The sequence below is a fragment of the Lichenostomus cassidix genome, chromosome 5 (assembly GCF_008360975.1).
Source record: "Lichenostomus cassidix isolate B80296 chromosome 5, HeHo_3.0, whole genome shotgun sequence".
In the NCBI taxonomy this organism is placed as follows: domain Eukaryota; kingdom Metazoa; phylum Chordata; class Aves; order Passeriformes; family Meliphagidae; genus Lichenostomus; species Lichenostomus cassidix.
Window position 1 is genome coordinate 11,354,595 of NC_139486.1, and position 24,509 is coordinate 11,379,103.

Below are 24,509 nucleotides of genomic sequence, written 5' to 3' on the forward strand. Positions count from 1 at the left end.
ATGAGAATCCAAGCATGTCATTATGTAATAACAATGGAAGATAATGATATGGGGAAGACTTTCAGAGAAAGAGTACCTGTTTTGTGATAACTGAAAAAAAAAAACCAAACCCCAAAACAAACAAAGAAAAATCTCATTAAATACATTAGATTAGTACAAAACTCAAAAAAAATGAGGCTGTGATCCTGTTATTAGAGATGCATGATTAGATACATTGCATCCTCCTCTTCTTTTTGCTGTTTCACTCACTTGCTTTGTCTTTGCTTCTTAGATGCTTGTTCATGTAGAACCAAAATCAAGGGAAAACAACAGGGTTTACCTCAAACCAGTAATGTATCTAGATAAGGCTCAAATCATGCAGAAATCAAAGCCATCTTGGGAATCCTGGGAAATCTGCTCTCAGTGTTACAGCTATTAGTACACATTCAGTGGTTGCAGTCTAAGATTTGGGAAAATTTCCCTATTGTGCCATTCACGAGTGTAAGTTTCATTGTGCCATTGCTTAAAGTTAGCAATCTTTTCAGAACTTACTTGACTCAAGACAGATATTAAAGCAGATGGTTTAACACTTTCCCAACTGGGTTCTTTTCTCTCTCTTTCTTTTTCCTTCTTCCGTAAAACTGACTATAAATTTTTTACCATTGAGGATATTCTTGCCAGAACATGATTTCTTCTAAAATTTTTGCCTTTCTGTCTAATAACTTGCATTTTAATAAGGACTTGCTGTTATGCATATACTATTGTATCTTAAATAATTCCATCATAAATCAGGTGTTTTATTTCCTATCTAAAAATTACATGTCCTCTTAAAAACAATCAGCTGTTTTAACATCTATCAGATGACTCAAAGCAAACAGTGAGCAGCGGTTCTGCTAGGTTTGGGAGAGTTTTAAAAAAGTCACCCCAACTTTCCAGCTTGGGTAGAAATGAGTAGAGCTTTTTCAGAATTAGGGTTTGCTGGTTGAGAATAATTTTAATCTTTGAAGCTGCCTGAGTTATGCCTTAATCAGTGGAGTTTTTGCTTTTTTTGAACAAAGTTACAGCTCTGGTTTACTACCCAAAATATCACATGGAAGAATCTATGTATGTAGGTTGTTTCAGTAAAGTTCATTAGAATAGTCTTGATTTTAATGGATTGGATAATCTCATTCTGAAAGCAAAGAATTTAAGAATACAAACACTTCAATGTGAACTTCAAGGGAGAAACTGAGCTGTGAGTTTATCCTTCTGACACCAGATTCAGGCTGCCAAAACCTACCAAACCATCCAGATCTGAACCCCAAAGCACATTTTGGCACCTCAGACCATCACTGCCTTCCATCTCAGGATCAAGCCTTACACAGGACTCAGGTTTTTAACCCCGAATTTCCTCACATAGACAGGTCTAGGCACACAGTTCTATGCAGAAGCAACTTCATTTGAGTAGTCAAGAATTTTACTCCTGCTTAATCTTCTCACAGCTGAGACCCAAAGCAAGAAGTACCTGCATGAGGAAGCAGAAAACAGAGTTATTGGAGGTGATTAACTTTGCCCTTTCTCCTCTTTTGTTAAGCAGTCTCCAGCTATTACTAGCTTAAGCATTGCTGGCATTCCCATTATATTTGTACCCCAATAGCTCCTCTTCCTGCCAAAGGTTAAGCTCCCAGCGTCCAAAACTTCCCTGTGCAGCAGGATGCTCTAACCTTCCCTGCTCTGGCTTAACTTGCATTAACTGCACTTCCCCAGCATACAGCAGCAGCCTGAGCCTGGGCATTTTTATCCAAAATCATAGCTGGAGGACCTACTGCCTACTTTTTGTACAAATCCTAGTGATCAGATTTTTAGAGCAGCAGATTTGAGATCACACCTCTTTTCACTCTAAACAGTTTTGACACTGTAACTGCCACTTCATAGAAGAAAATCCGAGTTGCCAGGCTACAGGAAGGAAAACTGACCACCCATCTTTCCCAAGATGAGCAGATGGGTAGAAAGAACAGGCCAGCAGCATAGCAAGTGAAAGGTGGTATGATGTGGTAATATCATGAATGAGGACATGTAGAAATGAGCAGCATGAGTTCTCATTTCCCTAGATAACTTTGGAGTTCAATTCACCAAGTGAAATATAAAAATTAAATTATTCTATTAAGTGGAGCTGCATTAAATGTCTGAATTAGAATATATTATTTTAAGAGAATATAACTACAAACGGTAATCTAAGTATAACTGCAACCACGCAATATGTGCAATTGAAATAGAGCTCTGTGTTGGCAAAACATTCGGCTGTTTCCTCTCTCAGAGCTGCATGGATCAAGCAAGCAGCAATTGTAAGGCTTTTGCATTAACTTACTGAGCTCCTATCACAGCTTGAAGAGAAGCCAGTCACGCTGTAGACAGCTCAGATAAGTGTTCCTTGAAGATTGACATGTTGTTCCCAGCTCTCTTCTCTAATTAAAGACCCAAAACATTATTCTACTGCAGCTGATGGCAGTACTCACTTGACATCAAAGGGAATCAAGATTTGCCATTCATTTATGGAGAACTATTTTTACCATATGATTTAAAAAAAAAAAAAAAAAAGCAAGACAATTCACAATGCATCATGTGGTGGCACTTTGTGTCTAGGTGGTGGCAGACCCCAGTTCCATGGTGCCTCAGAGGTCCCACCTGGAGCCAAGAGATCAGCTCCACACTGAGGCTGTGGTATCCAAACCAAGTTACAGTCATCTCCAGAGATGCCAGCTCTGGCAGGAATCCCATCCTGCTGTTCGACTGGCAAACATGCTAGAAGACTGAGGAGGTTGCAAACTAAACAGACAATGATGCAAAAATCTCCTTTGTGCAGATAAGAACTGAGGCTCAGGCAGAGTGGTTCACCTGAGCCTCATGCTTTATCTTATTTAAGACTGTAACTGAAGATAATTCACAATCAGGGCATAAAATTCTTTAGTGAAAGAACTGAGGAAAATTAGGGATTGCACCTGGGTCTGGAAAGCCTTGGCTCCCAAAAAAGTTGGGGGTAAAAAGGAAATATCTAGAACCCTAAAGTCGTGATATTATTAATTGATTACCGTTCTTCAGATGAAATGCTGAACAATAAGATTTCTAGCATCTCTGTGGCAGACTTTGGGGTGGAAATTGAATCAAATAAGACAAAATTTTCTTCCTCCACAAAATTGTCATTTGGATTTTAGGCAAGGAAATATTTTTGCATAGTTTATTTAGAGTTACTGCTCTGTACAGGCCTGCTACTTCAGTATGTTAAGATAATTCTAAATGAAAGGTCCTGTGTGAAACCAAACTCTAGACCATGTTTTGTATTTTAATGGAGATTCTTTCACAAAGTATTCCGTTCTGGATAATGAGATAGCAGCAATAAATGCACCAGAAAGGACAGATGGAAGATAGTCAGCTGTCTGAATCAGAAGATTTTCAAAGTGCAGTAAACAAATTATTAAGCACACTTCTCTGGCTTGAAGCCAAGCTGTGCTCTAGGGAACTGGTCAAAGAGTGGATCATGAAAAGCCTTTTGGGAGCAGCTAAATTCTACAGCTGTGGTCTTTGTTTTTCTAGTACTTTGCAAGAACAGAAGGGGGAATTACGAAAGCGCCTATCGTACACTACCCATAAGCTGGAAATGCTTGAAACGGAATTTGATTCTACTCGTCAGTATCTTGAAATAGAATTGAGACGTGCTCAGGAGGAACTTGAAAAAGTAACTGAAAAACTGAGAAGGTTAGTAATGAACTTGTTGAAATAAATGGAGTTATTAGAATTTTAAAGTGACTGTATTAAAGACATATGTAGGGAAAACCAAATATAGTCACAAACATATAATTTATTATTTATTGATTGCATAATTTATTATTTATTGATTACACATTGTTTTCATATTTAATATATAGGTTTCATTTACCTCAATATGTGTTACATGCTACATGCAGTTATTTACATGTGATATGTAAAATATCTCTGTACTAAAAGCAAATATGCAAATCAAAATACTCCTATATATGTGCATATATGACATTGTTTATGTATAAACATACATGTGGGGTAGTGCCACATGGCGTTGCACATACAAAGGTTATAAATACACTACATATATATATTATTGATACTCTATATATACTGATAAATCCTTTTTTAATGACTTTGCGCATTTTCTCTGATTAGTCTTCATTGTACTGATACAAGAGAACAGAATTTGGTTCTGCATCACTCAAAGCTGAGACTATGTCTAATTCAAATAATATTAACCCATTTTTGCATCATAGTAGAGCAAATAATTTCCTTTTTAGTCTCAAACAGAATGGAATGATGTTGAAAAGCTATTATTTAAAACTGTTGTAGTTGTGGTACAGTGCTGTTCCAAATTGTGGACCTAGTTAATTTTAATGATAAATTGTGTTAAGCATGCACTCCTGACATTGCTGGCACTGATTAAAATGGTCTGTAGACTTAGCCTAAAATTTATCAGTGATTATTAATATAATTTTTTTCATTTGTTTGCAAAACTTCTGAAACTAGAAATATCCACTTATGCAGGAATGTATTTGCATGTCTTGTGAGACTTTCCTAAACTGATATCTTAGCGGAACTATTTGATTAATTCATTGGGTGACTCAAAACAAAATTCAGAATAAGTCATTCCAGGGCAATACCCAAAGAAATATTTTTCATTCCTTGCACAAGGCAAACCAAAACAAAGACAGAAACCACCAATAAACTGAGTCAACCAAACCATTTCATGTGAATTTTAAACAGAATAATTCTGTAAGATCTCAATTTAGGAAACATCCTAGTGTCGTCTTATAACTTAAATGCTTCTCTAACAGGGGATTCTTCTCAAAACAAGACTAAATATGCAGATGTCATGGTGATTTTGAAATCTACACACATCTATCAAGAGCAGTCTGGAGGTTCTCCACATAGTTTTCTTGTCAGCAGTGTTTTTCCTATCTTTTGACTTAGAGAAGAGCCACTGAAATTAACTTCATTCTTGATGTAGTTTTGCTTCAATCCATTCCAGGACAGGGAACACTGATACTCTTTTCACTTGAAGCATTAATTCAGGCAGCTGCCATAAAGCAGCAGAGGGGCTGACCATCCCAATTCTGTTAACACCCAGTCAGTAAAAAGCCTCTTAGCAACTTCACTTCACAATTAATGAGTTAAGCACCCTTTGAAACTCAGGCCAGGGGCTCACAGCCAAGTCTATCACTCATACCAGAACATCACATTAGCAGAACTGACTTTCCAATAATTCTGATGGAACATTGTACCATATTATGAAGAAAACTTACATTAAAAATTATGTTTCAGGCAGGTGATTACTCCCCTGAAGACATATCATAATGGAAGCCAAAAATATTTTACGAGGTGAGCTTTAAAAATGTTTCTATTGAGAATAGCAAGGCATCCTGCAAGTTGAACAACTAGATTTGTCAACCTGGAGAAAGAAAATGTCTGACAAAAACCTGTCATCCAAAAGCGTGTCAGCAACATGTCACAGAGGAAAATCAATGTGAGAAAAACAAAGAAGAAAAATTAGTTTCAATTATGTGTCTTTTCTTTTATTCACTGCACAGGGAGAGAAATTGAACCCCCCGTAAATAAATATGTCCTGTGTAACAAGATCTCACTTGAACACTGGAGAACATTTCTGTTATTAAATTTCCTTTTCTGCTGTTAAATTTCCATTTCTGTAAAGTGCAATTTTTTTTCCAAGAGGCTGAAGGACTATCTTTTTCTAATCATTCCTTAAAGTCTTTGTCTTAATTTATGCAGAATTGCCTGTGTTGCTGCTAAGCCTCCCCTCTTTTACCCAAGTGAGGATGTCATTTATGGGAATCAATGATCAAGTTTTCAACCCCTAACAAACATTTAGAGATAGCCTCTTTCTTTTTTCTCAGTGGCAGAACAGTACTGACTAGATTTGAAAATAATAACTGTAAAGCATAGGTTCAGCTTTGAAAAGTGACTGAAAAAGAGATAGGGGATATACCTCACAGTGGTCCCTATCTGACATGCTCAGCATAGCTTTTGTAAGTTAAAATCTAAAAAAATTTCAAAAACCAAACTTGGATCCAATCTGGACTTCAAAATTCACATTGGGTTTCCTCCTTGAGACCCTACCCTGGGTAACAACTTGGCAAGGTCCCCATCCTATCTTTTAACAGAAAGTAGAGTTACTTTAAGTTATGAGAAGTAAACCCATACAAGCATATATTTAGCACTGAGATAAGCCCACACATATAATTGTTTCACCAAAAGCAAGACATTTTGCAGACTGAAGGAGTGTTCTGAACTGGAATGCTGGAGGAAAAACTATTGTTTTCATAAGGATGTTGGTATAATTTGTGATAACAGAGACAAAAGTTTTTTGAATAAAAAGCTACTCTTTCAAGAGTTCCTTTTCAAAGCTAACTGCACTCTGAGAGAAATTATCTTCTTTAAAGTCAGCCCTAGCCTAAGTTTAATTTCAGACATATTTCGTGGCCTTAAGAAGGCTTGAGACTGAGTGGAAGCAGAGAAATAGAGGTTTTTACAGATTTCCTTTTCAGTGGTGATCTCCAGTGTTAGGGAGGAGTGTGTTGTCAGCTGGGTTAGAGCACAGACACCTGGTGTTCAATATGGTCAGAATATTTTTCATTAGGCCTTAATTTGGTCAAGAATCTAAACATTCATTGAATGCATGCACATATGTGCACCTAAATTCACGTGAATGTCTCCTTATAACCTGAAAAGCAAAAAAATACATCAACAAATGATAATAGGTTATCAATTCACATCAGTTTTTCCTTATAGCAGTTTTGCAGGATAGTGAAGCAGACCTACCCTTCGTTTTATTTCCAAAGAACCCAGATTTACAAGGTTAAAATATTCCATACTTCACAATGTTCAGGCTATCTGGGTGTATTTTTTCTGCAAACAAGGTTAAGTTACCATTTGCTCATCTGATCATTCTCAAATTTGAATAATTTTTCCTACTCTTTATTTCCCCTTCCCTTTATCCTATAGTTTTGCCCGAAGACTGATCTGACTCTGTTCCTCTTTTATGCCTTTAACACTTTCTCCCATGTATTTCTGGGCCCATTTCTCTCCCTGCCACCTACATTTGCTGACACTTCTTTTGGCAGAGTGAATTTCCCATTTGGAGTTTATGCATATCTGTGCATGTGTACGTGCTTGTGTCCATGTGTATGTATGTGTTTGTGCTTATTTTGACTCCCTTTGCATACTGTTCTCAATAGAAACACTTTTTGAAGCTCAGCTTCCTACTTACTGTGGATTTTTTTTAGATTGGATTTGCCTGTACTGGGAGGTGGTCATTTTTTCACTGCAAAATGAATGTGTTAGAGAATTAGAGTTTGTAGGCTACCTTCTCCTAAACATACAACAGGTGAAAATTTGATGGGAGAAGGCAAAAGAAGTTACAAAAAAAGCAGATTGTGATAAACTCTTGCAAAACCCTCTACCGACATCTATGGCATGGAAGTGTTGTCATTGAAAAGCAATTAATGATAATTAACCTTTCAGTCATCCATATCAACAGAAAAAGTGACAAGATAAGGAGCAAACCCATTCTTATCATGATATGTCTGCTATGCAAGCAGCAATTACTGCTGGTTTTATTCATGGTCTCAAAGTTATGGAAAGGGAACTTTCAGGGTCTCCCTTGAGCTGTCCACATTAGTAACCACTGCAGACCAGCCTGGGGTATAGGGCCAGAATAGCCCTGAACCAAATTTTTCCCCCCTTTACTTTCAGGAAGCCATACATGTGCTTTTGAACCCATGCAAACTTTTAGGGCATTGCAGCTGCTAACTGTTTAAATCAGTTTTTGCACCACCTCCACTTGAAACACAAACCGCCTGGATGCAAAGCAAGTTTAACCTGTTCTATTTTGCATTACTAGATAAAAAATGTAGACCATGACAGAAAAGATGCTGGAGAACTTCTGGGCTCAGCCAGAAAGCACTATTTTATCTCTCTAAATCCTTTCTTCCTGCACCATGGCACACACCCTTACCCCCAAAACAAAATATTTGTTCTGAGTAGATGCAGGCAAAGCCATTTTAACCTTCCTTTTATCAAGATCATCTCTGCTTTCTCCTGTGCCATGAAAAACTGGGTACAGAGTACCCTGAGATTTGTCTCTGTTGTGCTGACAGCTAAATGCCTGGGAAAATCCCAAGTAAACCTAGAACTGCAAAAATCAATGTCTATAGAGAGGCTTAGTGATAAATTCTGTGAGGAGCATGGACAATGCAGAGAACTGTAAACTTCAGTCAATCCTTTAAGTCACCTGGACACAAACACAATGGCACTGTGAGAGTTGGTGAGTATTGACCAAGTCTCACACTACAAGTCTCACATATTTTCAGCCCCTTTGGGTCACCACCTTAGCAAACACTCCTTACCACAGATCCTCCTCATACAGAGGAAGTCTCTACTCAGCACTCTGTAAAATGTAGGCAACGTTGAGACTTCCCCCAGGCTTGCAATGCACATTGGAAGTGGCTGCCCTGATTCTGGGCTGACCCTTGGTACCCCGAGGAGTTTCACCCATGAGGATGTCATTATTTATATCCACAGAGCAGATGTCCTTGGCACAGACATCTCCTCTCAGGTCCGTGCAGCAGATGTTATTGCATTGCTGGGAGCCCCAGCCAGAGCTCTGCATCCCTCAGGAGGGGCACTGCAAGCCACTGGCCTGCCCTGAGTGGAGAATTCTGATCATTTAACTGGAAAGAAAATCTCCATGGAAACAGAAGCCGAGAGAAGCATCAGGTTGCCAGGAAGGGGTGGGCTGAACCCTCTGATTTGCAGCCACGGCATGTTTGAAAAACAGATCTTCATTCCAGTTTGAGCAGCCACTCCTAACCAAGTGATAAACCAAAGAGACTTCTTTAATTCCAGTCCCATCCTGATAACCTCAGAAACTACACCCAGATACAGACTTCTCAGAGGAAGTATAAATGTGTGTTACATCTGAGTTCACTCTTACAGTGAAAACACTTGCACATTACCTAAAACCTCCTCACTGCTGAAAATACTTTGACCTATTGATCAGTGCAAACATATAGAATTAGGCAGACAGACTTTTCACAGCTGAGCTACTAACATTTGCTTTACATTTGTGATACATCATGCTGAGGTGATGGGTGCTAATGAACAAAGAGCTATCCTCCTTGGGTTCTGTGAAGAGAAAGGCACAGCTACTACCAAAATACCAGTGGTTTTCCCTCAGGCTGTGCAGCTTGTTCATTACAACACCAAGGTTACCATTTATGTAACCTAAAGATGTGCAGGCTGAATCTTTTCTTTGGTGTGTCGCTCTGGAATAAGCAGGGAAGCCTCGTTTTGTGAGTTCATTCAATCCCTAAGTGCTGATAAAAATAAATACCCATCTTTTCCCAGCTAAGCTATCTAAATATATTTCATGAAAAAAAATTGGCAACTTCTTGAACTTTTGTTGGAAGAAGAAATATTCTCTTCTAAGTCACATGTTGATGCCCACATGTTGCTACAGTCATTAGGATTCTGCTGCAATTTCGTGATAAATCTTTTTTTTGTGCTGCCTAAGCCCACAGCTCAAGCTTCCTCTCTAACATACTATTCTTGAGCCTGATGAAAAACTATAATTACCTTGTGCAAGTTCCCAGGCTGTAGTGTGTGTCTGCACACGAGTGCAGAACAACCAACATATCTTCACTTCCTGGTGGAATTTGCTGCTAAATATAGTAAGCAAATATGACAAAGAAGTTTGCTTAGGAAGCAGGTGGTAATTGCATTTCAAAGGCAACCACTGACTGGTAACAGGAGTGAAAAGCAAAGAGAATTGAAGTAGTGCAAGCCAAGGTTTTGTACTGATGTGAAAATACAGGTGAAAAACAACATGAAAAACAATGCATTGTTACATGATATCATCTTTGTTTTAGGATACAAAACAATTACCTAGCCTTACAAAGAATTAATCAGGATCTGGAGGACAAACTTTACAGAATGGTAAGTTATCATAAGTGCTTCTTTTTAATATATTAAATGTGGTTTTGTGGTTCTTAAGTCATTGGAAAAACACATATGTATCTGTGAGAAAAACCCCCTCAAGCTCTAAAAGCAGTTTTGGTTAAAAAAGATATCATGATGAAGGGCTCAAGCTGTGTACAATGGCAGAGCTCCATCAATTTAAATAGAGATTGCCTTGACTGATGATCTGGCTGACTAAATTTTACCTTTAAAATAATTCTGGTTAATTTAGTTAATAACTTCATGGGTTTTAAATATTTATGTTTTCATTAAATATCAAATTTAAATGAGGTAATCCAAGGTTTTCTCATGCTTCTTAGATGCTTCCACTCAGCTTTTATGAAGTGATTTAATAGAGCTTGGATGGTCTGACTTTTAAATTCTTTCATAACTATCAATCTCAGTGTATTAATTTCCAATCTGCATGTGTCTTCCACTACAATGTCAATGTCACTGTCACAGGACAATTAATACCCGAGAGAGGAAAACACTGCAGCATTTGTGGGCTCCACATTGCAGGACACAGCACCCAGCACTGATTCAAAATAGCTTGAAGATGTCAAAAAGAAATGGCAATGCCATTGGTGCCCTGGCTTGTTGCTAATGCTGCTGGGACATTGTTATAACTGTTAGCAGTAAAATTACAAAGGAATGTGAGGATAATGTTTGGAGAGGAAAGAATGACAGTTTTGAATTTTCAAAGATCTCAGGTAGCAATTGCATGGATGAGCAGCTTGGAATGGGGGGAGCAATTTATTGTGGATTTTCAGCTATAGTAACATACAGGGCAGGCACCAGCCTTTACTAAGAAACAAATATTTGAAAATGTCATTGTTCTTATCTCAGAATCCTATTTAAATTGCTAACAATGTATAGGGGACTGAGCTTCTGCAACTGGCTAACAACAGGGCAAAGTTACAGCTGGGTTGTAACTGATGTTTGTTCATAAATGTATGTTTAAACACTGTAAAAGCATAAATAACATTACATGCATAAACACTGTAGAAGCATAAATAATATTTGGTCTCAGGTTATTGCTTTTTTCCTCCACTCTTCCTTTGTTGCTTTTTCCTTTTGCCCAAATCACTTCAAAATTATGTCTTCATCTGTAGCCCAACATTTATTACCTATGAGCCACAAAAGATAAATAAAGTCGAATCGTTCAGGCTGGTAAATTAAATAAAAATATTATAAACACAGAAAGAAAGACTCCAGAAAATCCATGTGTTTTTATCAGGTATTTCAGATCAAAGCAAAGAATTTTTTTTAACTGCTGTTTCAGCATCCAGTTAAATCCTTGAGAAATTATTTCAGAGCACAGCACAGAAAGACTAAAAATCAGTCCTGTGGAGCACTGTGCCTTTCTTTATCCCACTAATATGACAGTCATTGAAGATAGCTTTAGAGGCTTGAAGAAGATCAATCAGGCTCTGTATACCACTTGACTCCAGACTGCTTTGCTTTCTGAAGGATTGAAACTGAAGACACAAAACAAAACAAATGTCAAATGTTCCTCTATTAAAAGGAAGAAGATGAGGAAGAAAGTACCATATCTGATTTAGATAATTCAAGCCTTTTGATTTTCAGGGCACTCCAAAAAGCCCCCAGTGCTGCAGAGAGAGTTCAATTAAATAACAGCTGGTCTGATTAATCCACACCTTATGGAGAACTGGGCTCTTGGATACCTTTCTCTCCCTTTCCTGCTTAGGAGGAACAGCTGTGTGTATTTTTTTGTTGCTATTGTTGTTGTTCTGTTTAGTTTGTCATTCTAAAATCAAACACTTTTGATTTCTCTACCCCTATACAAATCCAAATATATAAACCACGTGTTTACTTTCTCCCTCTGTCCCCTACCCCATCCCTCTGCATACACACACATAGATATCCCCACACACAAATACACATGCTTTGACTATTTGATATGTTCAAATTTAACAAGCAGGAAAAGAAAGACCCCCAGGCTGTGGTCCCTTGCTCCCCCTGCCTGCAGATAACATGGGATGCTCCCAGGAGATGAGTTACTCCCTGCCCTAACCAGTGACCCACGATTCTCCCCTTCCCAGTGACCTGTCCCTGCTCATCACAACTTTTTCAGGACTCCATTGTCACTTCCCTCTTCTGTTTTTGGGTATCCTCAATGTTAAAGCCTTTCATGCCTGCTGTTGATATAAGAGATGTAAAAGAATAATCATTAATTCATCAGCAGTCACAGAAAAGGAGCTGATGTAGCAGTTACTTTTCTTCTAGGCTCTGCTTCTTTTTGGGTGCTAATCTATGAAATATTTAAAAATATTTGAAAGCACACCTCTGATCACAGCAAATGATACCCAATTGAAACCTCTGTCACATCAGAACTTGAAGTATAAATATGAAATATAAACCATGGTGACTGATTTGACTAAGAGCTAAAAAATGCAATCCTGAAATCAGGGAAGAGCTTCCTGTATTAACCTGGGCTAGACTAAACACATGGAAGGGTAGAGGAATGGGGCACACAATTAAAATTCTGCTGTCACTCTTCATAAAACTCCTGTTCTTACCACAGCAAGTGTGTTCAACTGGAGAAGATTTCTTTGGTCTTGTAAGCACTGGTTAAGAAGTGAAATATACAGGCTGTCTTCCTAAATAATTAATCTTTATAACTCTTTTCTCCATTAAGATTTGGGAAAACACTAAGCAGAGTTCTCACATTTTGCACTGCGATTCCATCACAGCACTGTCCAGTCATATAACTTTTTATAATATTTAGTTCCAGTTGTCATCAGTAATCTTCACTTTCCTTTACACTTGTTTGAGTTTCTGGAGCATGCTCTGCCCTGGTCCTGCTGCTCACAAACAGCAGTTACAAGTAGATTATACAAGTCATCCCAACCACATGTGAAGAAGTCATTTATATGATCTCAATCCAGCTGTATCCTCAATATGATCCTCGCTGGAATTAAACAATGTATTTTAAAAAGCTTTTGAAGTTTTAAGGCTTTTGGGTTAGTTCTGTAGTTTTACCTTTAATACCATGTCAGATTTTTAATGGTATACTCTTTTGGGAAGAACTGGAGCCTAATAATAGCTGCTTAATAAACCCAACTGCTAATGAAAATTGCACCCATTTCTCCTTCCCCACCTGCATTTTGAATGTTCTTGAAAACATGATCACAGACATCCAGCTGCAAAGAGCTCAGGAGACCTTATTATCCAGAAATCCCCTAAAATATGACTTTTGTAACTGGAAAGTTTGACAGACAGACTGCTGGATGGTATCAGCTCTGGTTCCCACCTCTGCAAAGCCAGCACCAGCCCTCTGCAAACAGTGCATTATACATTTTGTCATCTCTCCAGATGAAAACTCTTAAATTTTTGCAGTAAAAGTGTACAAATTTTACAGCTAAATTTTACCATAGAACTTTTACAGCATTACATATCAAAATCTGATATTTGGTTTACATTAAGACAGACTGGGAGAGTGACTGTGCCATAAAGTTGGAAGAAATTATTTTATAAACCAGCAGTAAAGAGGGATTTGTGTTAAGGATGATCATGTCTGAAATGCTGCACTTTCTGAGCACTGCCCTGATTTTTATCCTGTTTCTTCCTCTGCCTATGAGCTGGAGAAGAACTAAGAGGTACAGCAAATACTTTATGTTCTATGTTATTAAGAGTTATTTATCCAGCTCTTGACTATCTGGGGTTCTTCCAGTTTCCTGGCCATAACATATACTTAAGTATCTCCAGTTGGAGAAATACAAATATGAATTAAATATGAGTTGGACAGTTTTAAGTGGTGCTCTGAGACCTTGTGCCAGGGAAATGTCATTTTAAAAGAAGCAGATTGCTGGGTATCCAAGCCAGGAAGGTAAAGAATATGGCAAGTGGTGAAGAATTTGATGAACAATTTCAGTCAGGCATTAAAAACATCTAAGCACCAGCAGTTTGACTTTGGAATTTGAACCAGTGACTAGATTGCACCTGAGTGTCCTATGATACCTACCAGTCACAGCCCCAATATAGTTTAAATACTAGGTGAAAGATGAAAACAATGGAGAGAAATCCTGTTTCTCACACAAACATAAGGAAAAACAGAAGCCCAGCATCCTTAAGTTCTTGAATGGAACACAATGACTTTGATAATGACTTTGAACAGAGTGATTTAAAGCCCATCTTTTTCATTTTCTTTCCTTTATGGAAAAAGACGTTTCTTCCCCTCCCCCATGTCCCATGAAAATCAAATAGAGATGACCTAAATATACTTAAAAGGATTTGCATCCCAAAGACAAGAAAGTTTAGAGTCAGCTCAACCTGACAGGCTCATTTACTCACATTCAGTGAAGACAGCTGTGAATTTCAAGAGAAATTTAAACTGGTTGGTTAGTTAAGGCAGAAGCCAGGGAAGGTTTGTGCTTTGTGGACTAAACAAGTGCAAAATAACATTTCTAAGGAAGGAAATGACTGTAAATGCCACAGAAACAAGTAATTTATAAAAATAGCAGTTGGGAAAATGTATTTCTAGGAGGACTTAAGGCTACATGGTTTTATGCTTACAGGCATTTTGTGCTAAAGATGTTCATTTCTCACTAACTCTTTTCACACTCATTTTCCAGGTTCAAAATATTGCCAAATAAGCAATAGGACCTACACCCATTAACACCTGTAGCAAATACACAAGCTGAGACTAAATAGGTTTTTGCAGTCAAATAAATGAATTCTCCTGGATAATTTGGGAACATGAGCATGAGCACACAGGCTTTCAAACATCCTCAGACCTTTCACTCTCTCTGAACAGAGATTCACTTCCCACTGTTGCCCCATTGTTGTGGTTAGTGGTTGGTTGCCCAGTCCTCTTCCCAAGAGCCATGAAAGGCAGCCCAGCCTCTCCCTAATTGCCCAACATGGATATGACATCATGAGAGACTGTTCTGGAAACTACTTTCCACTTTTCCAAAAGGCGTGAAGCTGTTCTGCTCTGTCTCTCCCTCTTAGTATGACATCTTCCACAGCTATGAGCAACCTAAGGAAGCTGTAAAGTGACAATGGACACTTCTCAATTCCAATGTTGTCTCTGTTGCATGATGACAAAAATCTGTCTTAACATGTCTTATCTCTTGGCCACTGATATGCATTTCTGATACCTGAGGTTTCCAATCATTTTCTTCATCCTCTCTCCATGGTTTGGTCTCTGTCTCTCAGGACAACCCCTAGGGATACCATATTGACCAGTTTGGAATAGAAAAAGCTTTGTTGCTTTCAAAAAAAGCTGAAAAAAACAGAAATGTGTATGGAATGTGGATATTTTTGACCTGTGTATTTCTTGTAAGTGCCTCTGTCCTTTGTGATTATCTGACAATTCACTACAATGGCAGGGAAAGCAAGAACAAGAATAGGCCTGAAAAGATGTTCTGTAGCAGCCAATTCACATCTCAAAATCCTTCACAAAAGCTGGTGTCACCTGTGAATGTGAAAAACAGAGCATAGAGGAGCAACGTGTGGTGGCAAAGGTCATCAAGAAGCAAGGAGCAAATTTACAAATAACTTCTAGGTCTTCCCTACCCAAATCCACTGCCTACAGAAAATATCAAAGGACTTCCTAGGTTTTCTTAGATCCAATTTACAATGCCAGTTGCTTATCTCCCATTTAAAAATAAATTGAAAATGGCAAAGACAGGGTTTATCAGAAGGAGAGAGAGAGAAAGAAAGAGAAGGAAGGAAGGAAGGAAGGAAGGAAGGAAGGAAGGAAGGAAGGAAGGAAGGAAGGAAGGAAGGAAGGAAGGAAGGAAGGAAGGAAAGGAAGGAAGGAAGGAAGGAAGGAAGGAAGGAAGGACGGAAGGAAGGAAGGAAGGAAGGAAGGAAGGAAGGAAGGAAGGAAGGAAGGAAGGAAGGAAGGAAGGAAGGAAGGAAGGAAGGAAGGAAGGAAGGAACATGTACAAGCAGAGTACTGCTACTCAGTTAGTAGAGAGACTATTAAGCCCAGGTCACTATAGATCATCTCTTTCATAATATATTATTTTTTTTTCTAAATAAAGAGACGTTATTTTTGGAAATAGTATTGCATCTACAGAATCCAAAACTATTTCATTTTCTCTTTATGGGAGAGAATATAGAACAAATTGAGATAAGACAGTGACTTTTGTGAAGAGAAAATCAAGAGAGGGATGGATAAAGACAAATTAGTACATTTTCTTTTTCCAGTTGCCTACTTTGTGCTCACAGAACAGCACTAAATGTATGAAGGATCATCAACATCATAAGACCTTTTCTTTATTATCACAAGTGGCATGTACCTCCAGCAGAATCCTCTCTGCTCACTAGAGGTGTAATATTTAATCCTGTACTTTTTTTCTTACTCTTTTTTCCTCCAGAAACAAACATTTCTTCTTTCAGCCTCCTTTCACTAACACAGCCTCAGAAGATACTATTACATTGACTTCAGGGAATTAGCATCAGTCAACACCATCTCTATTCCCTCCAGCTATAATTTATTTAGCATTTTATTATCACTCAGGACTCTACCCTGGCAAGGCATACCACTGATGTGAATGTGGAGATGATAGGTACAAGGAAAGCACATTTTGTCAACTTCATCTGTGCTGCCAGGAGAAAGAGCAGAGGCTGTGAAGTTGACTAGCCAGCTTAGAAAGGCTTCCAAGAAGCTGATAGGGAAGACACCTTTTTGAAGCATAATTGCAATGCTCTAGGAGGCCAAGGAAGTTGACAGCAAGTAACACTACCCTCTGGCTTCCAGCAAGTTTGTCCTGATGTCAGTGGGGTTAGGTAATGAGCTGATTATGTTCATTTATAAACAACAGGTCCTCAGTGCTGCTGGTTCCCCAAATTACTGGTCCTAAGTCAGCGAAACAAAACAGTTCTAAACTGGGGAAAAACTTTTTGCCACAGAAGCTATCTGGTGCCTGGAGCAAAGTCCTGAGCACTTGAAAAAGACAAGCAGCCAGCTAATTCCTGCTTAGAGGAGCAATCAGGCTGTGTAATTATACTCTGTTCATCCATATTTTATCTCAAAGAGCACATCTAAGCAGAACCCAGGCCAGGAATGGCAGGACCCTTCCCCAGCCTAGGGCCAGCTTTGTTTGCATTCATTGAATTTAAATAAGTATTCCTGTTTATAATTTAAATTTGTTGCTGGGATTTCCATTCAAAAAAAAGCTGAATAAGAGGTGACAGGTGCCTTTACCCTGAGCTCATGTTAGAGACAGAGCATGCACTGAACTGAAAACCTCAGGAATATTTCAAGATGACCCTGTGACAAGGCAGCCTTTAGCAGGAGGTGCAGGTGCAAGCAGATTTTATTGTAATGTCCTTTTACACAGTGTATGCCATGTAGGTTGGCATTATTCCAAATCAGGGGCAAACCCCTCCAGTTGTCAGTGTGAAGCTGAAGTGCAGCATGAAGTGACATTTCCTGCTCAGTCAATGCAGGCTTGCCCCCATGAAGAAACGTTAAAGATCAACACTAGTACTTGTACCAGGAAGAAAAGTAATCATCCTGCACATCTTTTACAAATCACTTGCATGGAAAGAAAAGCATGCTTTTACTTCACAAGCAGAACCTTGACAGGTCTTTGCTAAACAGATTTCTTTCTGTGATACGTTATTAATTATATACCAGTGTCAAAGTTTTTTTTTTCCTTTTACTGCTATGGAATTGTATTTCAAGCCTGTAACATGGGGTAGTCAAGGAAACAAATCTTTATAAGACCTTTGCTAATACAAGGTTGAATATGACATTAAGAGCAAATCATTCTTTAAGTGAAATGCCATAGAGCATGATATCAGAATCCTCAGACAAAACACTATAGCTCTGTGATGTTATCTTTAACAAAATTATACTGTTGGGAAATCAAAAAGAGAAAACAGATTCTGCTGCAGGTCATATTTAATCGAAAACAAGTATTGTTTACTAAAAAGGATAAATTCTATAATTTAACTCTGATGGACAAATTAGATCAGGTCAGTAATTCAGACTTGAGGCAGCACCTCATTTATCAGAGAAAAAGATGCTGCTTATTTCCATATCACTGCTATGCAGAATAGATCTTCTAAAATGTTGTGGGCACAAAAGATGAATCGGTAGGACATCCATTTATTCAATTCGTCTGATCTATCATAAAAAGAAGAAAATGCCAAGTTTGAAGATCACACTATAAATTATATCCCTGTAGTTTTATTCTATTGAAAGTTCCACAGCAATCAGAAAAAGGCGTTCAATAAGTAAACCTCTGTATGTCTAAACTCTATCCTCCTCCTCTTGCAACTCTTTTAGTAGAGGAGTAAAGTAGATTATAAAAATTTCATCTGACAGATAAATTTCTTTCCTGAAAAATACCTTTATTGCTTTGCCTTTCCCTTGGCATGTCTTCTTTAAATCAGTTCTCAACTCTAACTGATTTTTTCCCCCTCATCAAAACCAGGTTTTTTTATCCTTTGTGTCTTGGAATACCCTTCCTAGGCTCTGGACTTGCATCTTGCAAACAGTTGACAATGTATACACCAACACATTGAAGTGTCCAGTAAAGCATTTTCATTTTCTCATTCCTCTCTTCTTTGCTTCCTTAGGCATGTCTTGGCTTTGTTTTCTGTGTCTTCCCTCTGATATCTTCATTCTCCATAACAGCATTTGAGAGCAATAGTCTAAAGTAACTTGCTGGTCATGTGGTATGAGGATTTCACTATCTGCTGTAGAAATTTGCTGGATTTTCTTTAAACTGGTTCCTTCCTTGTTGCTGTTGAGCAGCTAGCAGAGTAAAGAACCCAGTTCTCAGTGGCAAGAAGGAAAGACCTTTATTGTTTTGATTTCATCATATATGTAGAGTTTTCAAAGGTCACCCAGATTGGTCAGTCAGAAACCTCCCCCTAGGCCAGATTGGCCAGGCCTGCACCGTCCAGATCTTGGGACACTGTTTTTAATAACATCCAAACTTTATCTTTATTTATAAAACACAAAAAGAATTCTCATGGGAAAGACCTGTGCTAGCCACACTTCCTAGCTGTATTTTTAAGTCTTGCTGCCTCTATACACTTCTTAATTATTGCAGAACATTTGTTTGGAAGAATGCATCTCTTTATTTTGGAAAATGATTAATATACCAAACTTTCACATGACTACAGATTTTTTCAATGGGCTTAAATTAAATAAATTCACACTTTGGACTATTCTTCCCCAATGTACCATAGAATAATCTGGCATGAGAAGGATTAGAAAAGACTTTATTTAATTATATGCTCTGTCTGAGCAAATACAATTCAATTAAGGAAGATGTGATTATTAAATTTAAAATACATTAGCATGCATCAATCAGTTGTATGAGCTTTAAATTAATAAATAGTTCTTTCGCAGAGACAACTACGGGACAGAGAATCAGAATTAAAACCTTTAATAAAATTAGCCCAGGTCTCTCAATACATTTTTTAAAGCATAATTTACTGAATAGATCTTTATACACCAACTGTAGTAATTTCAGTGAAGTTCGTTCCAATACGGGGTTGTGTTAAAGTAGTAACCTGTTCTGTTTTCTCCCAAAATCTATTTTTTTGTGTGAAGAGACTAATTGAAGTGAACACAGTACAACATTGGCAGGTTTTTGTCTCAAATTAGCTGATACTTTGAGTTCAAAACTTCTGGTACTTTCCTGTTTAAATATTTTAGTTATTTTCCTTTCAAATTTCTAGTGTGGATACAGAGAGATACCAAAGATTTCTGTGAATAAGTAGATAAAAGGTGCCTAGTAAAGTAAAATTATGATTTCTATAAAAAATGCCAGGAAAGCAAATTAAAGTTACCAATTATTAAATCTATCTTATTGAGATAGATTTCATTTCTTCTAATAGGGTGCAGCCATTCAATACCCAACTCAAGATGCCAACAAGAGGTGTCTCAATGAGGGTGTTAGTTTTGTTAGATCTCCAAATAAGCCTGGTAACAAAATGCAAAGAATTCAAAATATGGCTGTGTCAACCTGCTGCACGAAGATTTCTGACATGTAAAGCTCAGGACTTCTGGCTTTTCAGGGTTGACATGAGGAGGAAGCTGAGCGAGCAAAACTCTCCTCTGGAGACACCCTGGGGGCAGTGATTCCCTTCTGTCCTTGGCTGCAGTCCTGGGAACTCTGCAACCAGGAGAGACCCCTGCCAGCAGCTGGAGAAAGCAGAACTTTAGCTCCTCAGTCTGAATGCCTCTCCTTATTAATTCCTTTATTTTTTTCCCAGTTATGTATTTCATCCTCGAGCCCACTGAGGAGGGAAGCAATGTGTAGGCAGGAGAGATGCCAACAGTCCTGCATGACACTCAGCATCAGGGAGAGCAGCTGTCTCCCCTTCCCTTCTCAGGGTGACTGGAGAATTATCTCCCCGTTGGATGATTCCCCAGTACCTGCTCTGCTCCTCTGAGAATTTTCATGCTGTTATATTAATGTACCTTCATCTCAGTGTTCCCAGTTACAGTGACGCAAGAGCTCCGTAAATGTAACATCAAGGGAAGAAATTTCATTTGAGCAAGGCTTATTTTACTCCTTGGTGACACATGTAATTGGCTTTATCTGCTGCAACGAGATTTTTCATAAACCCTCACTACATGGTCTTGCTCAGCTTTCTGTTGCTCAACTTCCAGGAATTTCTCTTTTAGCTAAATAGCCAGAGATAAAGAATAAAGAGGGAGAATATATTCCACGAGGAGGAAGAAATACAGGCCAGAAGCCCTTTTGGAAGAGAGTTCTAAAGAAGCATGAATCTGCTGGCTTCTTCCAACATTTTAACTGTGCGCCCTTCCTTAAGCCGATTTAACCAATTCTAAAGGCTCAGAGATTAGAATGAGGAATTTGAATGGTTATTCCCCCACAGGTGCTAAGGCCAGATTGCTTCATTGTCTCTAAAAGACTTCCCAGTAGACTGCTGAAAGACAGGAGCCGTTCATACAAGTGCTGGTCAGAGAGCCTTCCTGTACTATATGGAAAACAAGATAGAAGGCAGAAAGAGAGCTGATAGCAAGGCAGGCAGCTTTAGGTGGAGAATTTGTGTTCTGTGGAATTCTCATCCATTAGCTGTGAGGAAAAGAAGATGCTTGGTTTAACTGTATTCATCTAAAGCAAATAGGAAAATCCTGCCTGTGAAACTGGAAAGCTGTACCAGCAAGGCATCAACCTAAATAACAAAAAGGGAATTGAAAGGTGAAGAAAAAATATTCTCTTTTGCCGTACAATCAAGGTGTCATGGGCAAAACCAATCCAGCTATGAAGATGTATGAAAAGAGGCTCTCTAGCTGCCTATATGCCAGAACTAAGAATCTAGTAATAAACTAGGAGATTTAGAAGCAGCGAACATGCATTGGTGCCAGAAAATTACTTCAGCTCATGGGAAAGACTTGTGCAGCTAAAATGGTTAACTTAGCTTGTTTGGGATAGACTAAGTGGATTGCAGAGCTTGGGAACAGCACTCTGTATTGTGCCTGGCACCTGGCAGCAGAGGTAGATCACATGTTGGTCTCTGCCCACTACAGACCATAACACTGCAACAACTTATGCAGAATCTCTATAAAGAGCTATTTGTAACACACAGGAGGAAAAACTCTGTCATCTTCAGCTTTAATGACCTATGCTGATGGTCACTTACAGCCATTACAGAGCTCCTTACCAGTGGTTAAAAAAATTATAGTAAATCCTGATTATGAAAATTCTGCATTAAACATGAAGGAATTCTCGCCTTAATTTTGATAAATGCAGAGACTCATCTTTGAACTCAAATGAGTTATAGCTTAAGGGAAAGAGGTCATGAATTTGTTGCATTTGATATTGGTACACAGAAAGAAGTCCAAACCAATGATACCTGTTTTAAATGCAAAAGGGTGAATCTTACAAATTATTTTGAGCCAAACCATCTGGGAGAAAATATTTTAAACACTTTAAACACATCAATCACTGTTTGCATTGTTTTGCTAAAAACAAATCCCACAGCTAGGAATAAAAGCCTAGAAACCTATGTTTAAAAAACTTTGGGAGAAGAAGTAAAAGTTGCTGCATAAAATGGAAGCTGTACAAGTAACAAGTAGAAAGAACAACTTATAGCAGCCAATACCAGTTATAAGACCTGAAACACAGAGAATAGGTAAAGGAAGGGAAAAGATACAGGAAAAGACATTAGGCATAATAATGCATCTGGGGTCTATATAACTAGAAAAATTTTAAACTACTTTGATATTTTATCAGCTAGGCATGGAGGAGAGTGCATTGGCTTTAGTTCCGTAATGGAAGCAATGTAAATGATCTTTTTGGGTTCCAGAAAATTAATACAAGGAAGCAGCAGTCAGAACTTGAGACAAAACTTGTGCTTCATGTCTCTTACTTCTAGCTTATTAATTAAGTATAAGGACTCAGCTAGTCCCCAGGATGCCCTCTGTTCCAATGAGAGACAGAAACACCCCTACAGTGTGGCTGCCACCTTCAAACAGGTGTCTCAGCACGTGGCCATAAACACCCTTTGGCACATCTCTTCCACTGACTAGAGAACAGACAAGCAGTTTCATCCAGTGTCTTTCTTATACATGGTGAGATGAATTTAAGTTATGGGAGATGAATACTCAGCTCCTGAGACGTGATGACACTCCATAATTCAAAGCTATAAATCCCTATGTTCCTCCTGGATATCTATGTTGCTTCTTTTCATCCTAAAGGAGAAATACACTTGAAAGAATACTTAAAAAAAAAAAAACAACCAAAAAAACAAAGACCTCAAAAATTTAGGTAGAGCAGATAGACCAAGACATTAAAAAGTTATACCATGAAATCTTATTTTCTTGAAAACGGTGTATCAAACTGTGAAGAATGGCAACACAATTACTAAAAGCAAGTCAAAAATCATTACTTACATATGCAGAGCTTTTCTCAAGGATGTGAGATACTTCCTTTTCTAAATACAGCTTTCATATTCACTGTGCTCTATTGAGCACTGCAGACCTAGCAGAGAGCTGCCCAGTGCTAGGGCGTTTTATAGTCATATTCCAGGTATGATTCTCTAAGTTTAATGTCAATAAGTGCTTGGTAACATGCTGGGGTGAGAGGACATTGTCTTATATAGATGACAGTACAAGTAGCATCCCTAACCATATTCTATTTAGCAGAGTTATATTTTGCTCATTCCTGGTTTAGCTGCTCTATAGTTCCAACAGTGCTTTTTAAAACAAAACAGTTCCTTTACCAAGACTGACAGTTATAAAAGCTTTGATTCATTATGAAGGAGAGACCAGATTCAACCTGAAGTGAACAAAGGCTTTACACACCCACATAAGTGTGTCCCTATATCCTAAAACTTGTGAGTTTTTAAATCAAAGTCTGATGAGCTCCCAGGGCTTTGATCATCCTCTCCTGAGTTCTCAGCTGCTGGAAAAAGTCTCAGAGGAAGGTAATTTCTACAAAGGTCCTCTTAAAAATTTTCTGAGCCTCTCCCCTTTCTCGCATCTTGGCTTGCAATCCTCCTGCAAAATACAGTAAAGGCAGCTCAGCTTTGTGGCAGTATAGTGGGTTTTGAAGGGAGTTGCTGTATCCTGTGGTGTGTGATGAGTTTGCAGTGTGTCCAAACATCTTTTCCCTTCCTACTCAGACTCTATTACCTCCTCCTGCATCAACAACAGATGCCCTAAGCAATTCTGCAGAGATTCCTAATACTGCAGGATGGGAAGCTCTTGCTTGTGATGCCAAAATTTGCTAACACAGCTGCGAGACCAAGATTCCTGACACTTTCTTCAAATGATTGACTTCTTAGGACTTTCTACTGTGCCATCAAGTTAGTTTCAAGCAATTATTGGCCTGAAGAAGAGGAGTGACATGATCAGGTTTAATAGTGTCAATGTAGGCTTTGTATTATGAATTCAATAGTTATTTTAAACATATTCTTGTGTCTATAGGACTCAATAGCAAAATTCTGGGTGATGGATATAGGCACATGGGTTAACTTTCAGATGCAACTTTTTCATGTTGAAAATCACTCAGTAATCAGATTAATACTTCCTTTTAATGAGATCCCTGACTTTCTAGTCAAATCACAAGCTCTACCCCACATTTCTCCTGGAGTATGAAATGCTTTTATCAGCATATAGCTATTGAAGGAAAGGAAAGTTGAATGGCTCGCTGCAGGGGGTTGCTGCTTTTATCTTTTTTTTTTTTTTCTTTCTTTTTCTTTCTTTTTGTGGCATATGCTTTGTTTGTATAGAATTAAAAAGCCTGAAAATCCTTGCAAAGTTACACCACATTTTATGGGGTAGGAAATGCTGTATTTTCACATTCCCCCATGATTATAAATGCATGCTGTACATTTGTCCTGGGAACACCTAGAGTCACCTGTGAGGAAGAAAGCTGAAGGTAGAGCATGAGTTGCACAATCAAAATGCACTCAATAAGTGCCCAGTTACAAACAGGGCAAGTTTTCTGTCCTACAGAGAAGAGTGTGGATACACAAGTAAAGAAATCATGCTTACAGTGGGCTGAAGAGAGAGCAGGATATCACTG

The 24,509-nt window shown here is 38.3% G+C and overlaps 1 protein-coding gene across 5 annotated transcripts in view; it reads left to right on the plus strand.

Annotated features, from left to right (window-relative positions):
• BEGAIN (brain enriched guanylate kinase associated) overlaps window positions 1–24,509 on the plus strand; it is a 157,610-nt gene that overhangs the window by 94,305 nt on the left and 38,796 nt on the right. For 4 of the 5 annotated variants that reach the window (XM_085061367.1, XM_085061366.1, XM_085061370.1 and 1 more), the window contains 3 exons: window positions 3,550–3,711; window positions 5,302–5,358; window positions 9,924–9,990. In XM_085061367.1, the coding sequence (XP_084917493.1) occupies window positions 3,550–3,711; window positions 5,302–5,358; window positions 9,924–9,990 (286 nt within the window). The remainder of the gene's footprint in view (window positions 1–3,549; window positions 3,712–5,301; window positions 5,359–9,923; window positions 9,991–24,509) is intronic. The other variant, XM_085061368.1, reaches the window with a different exon arrangement.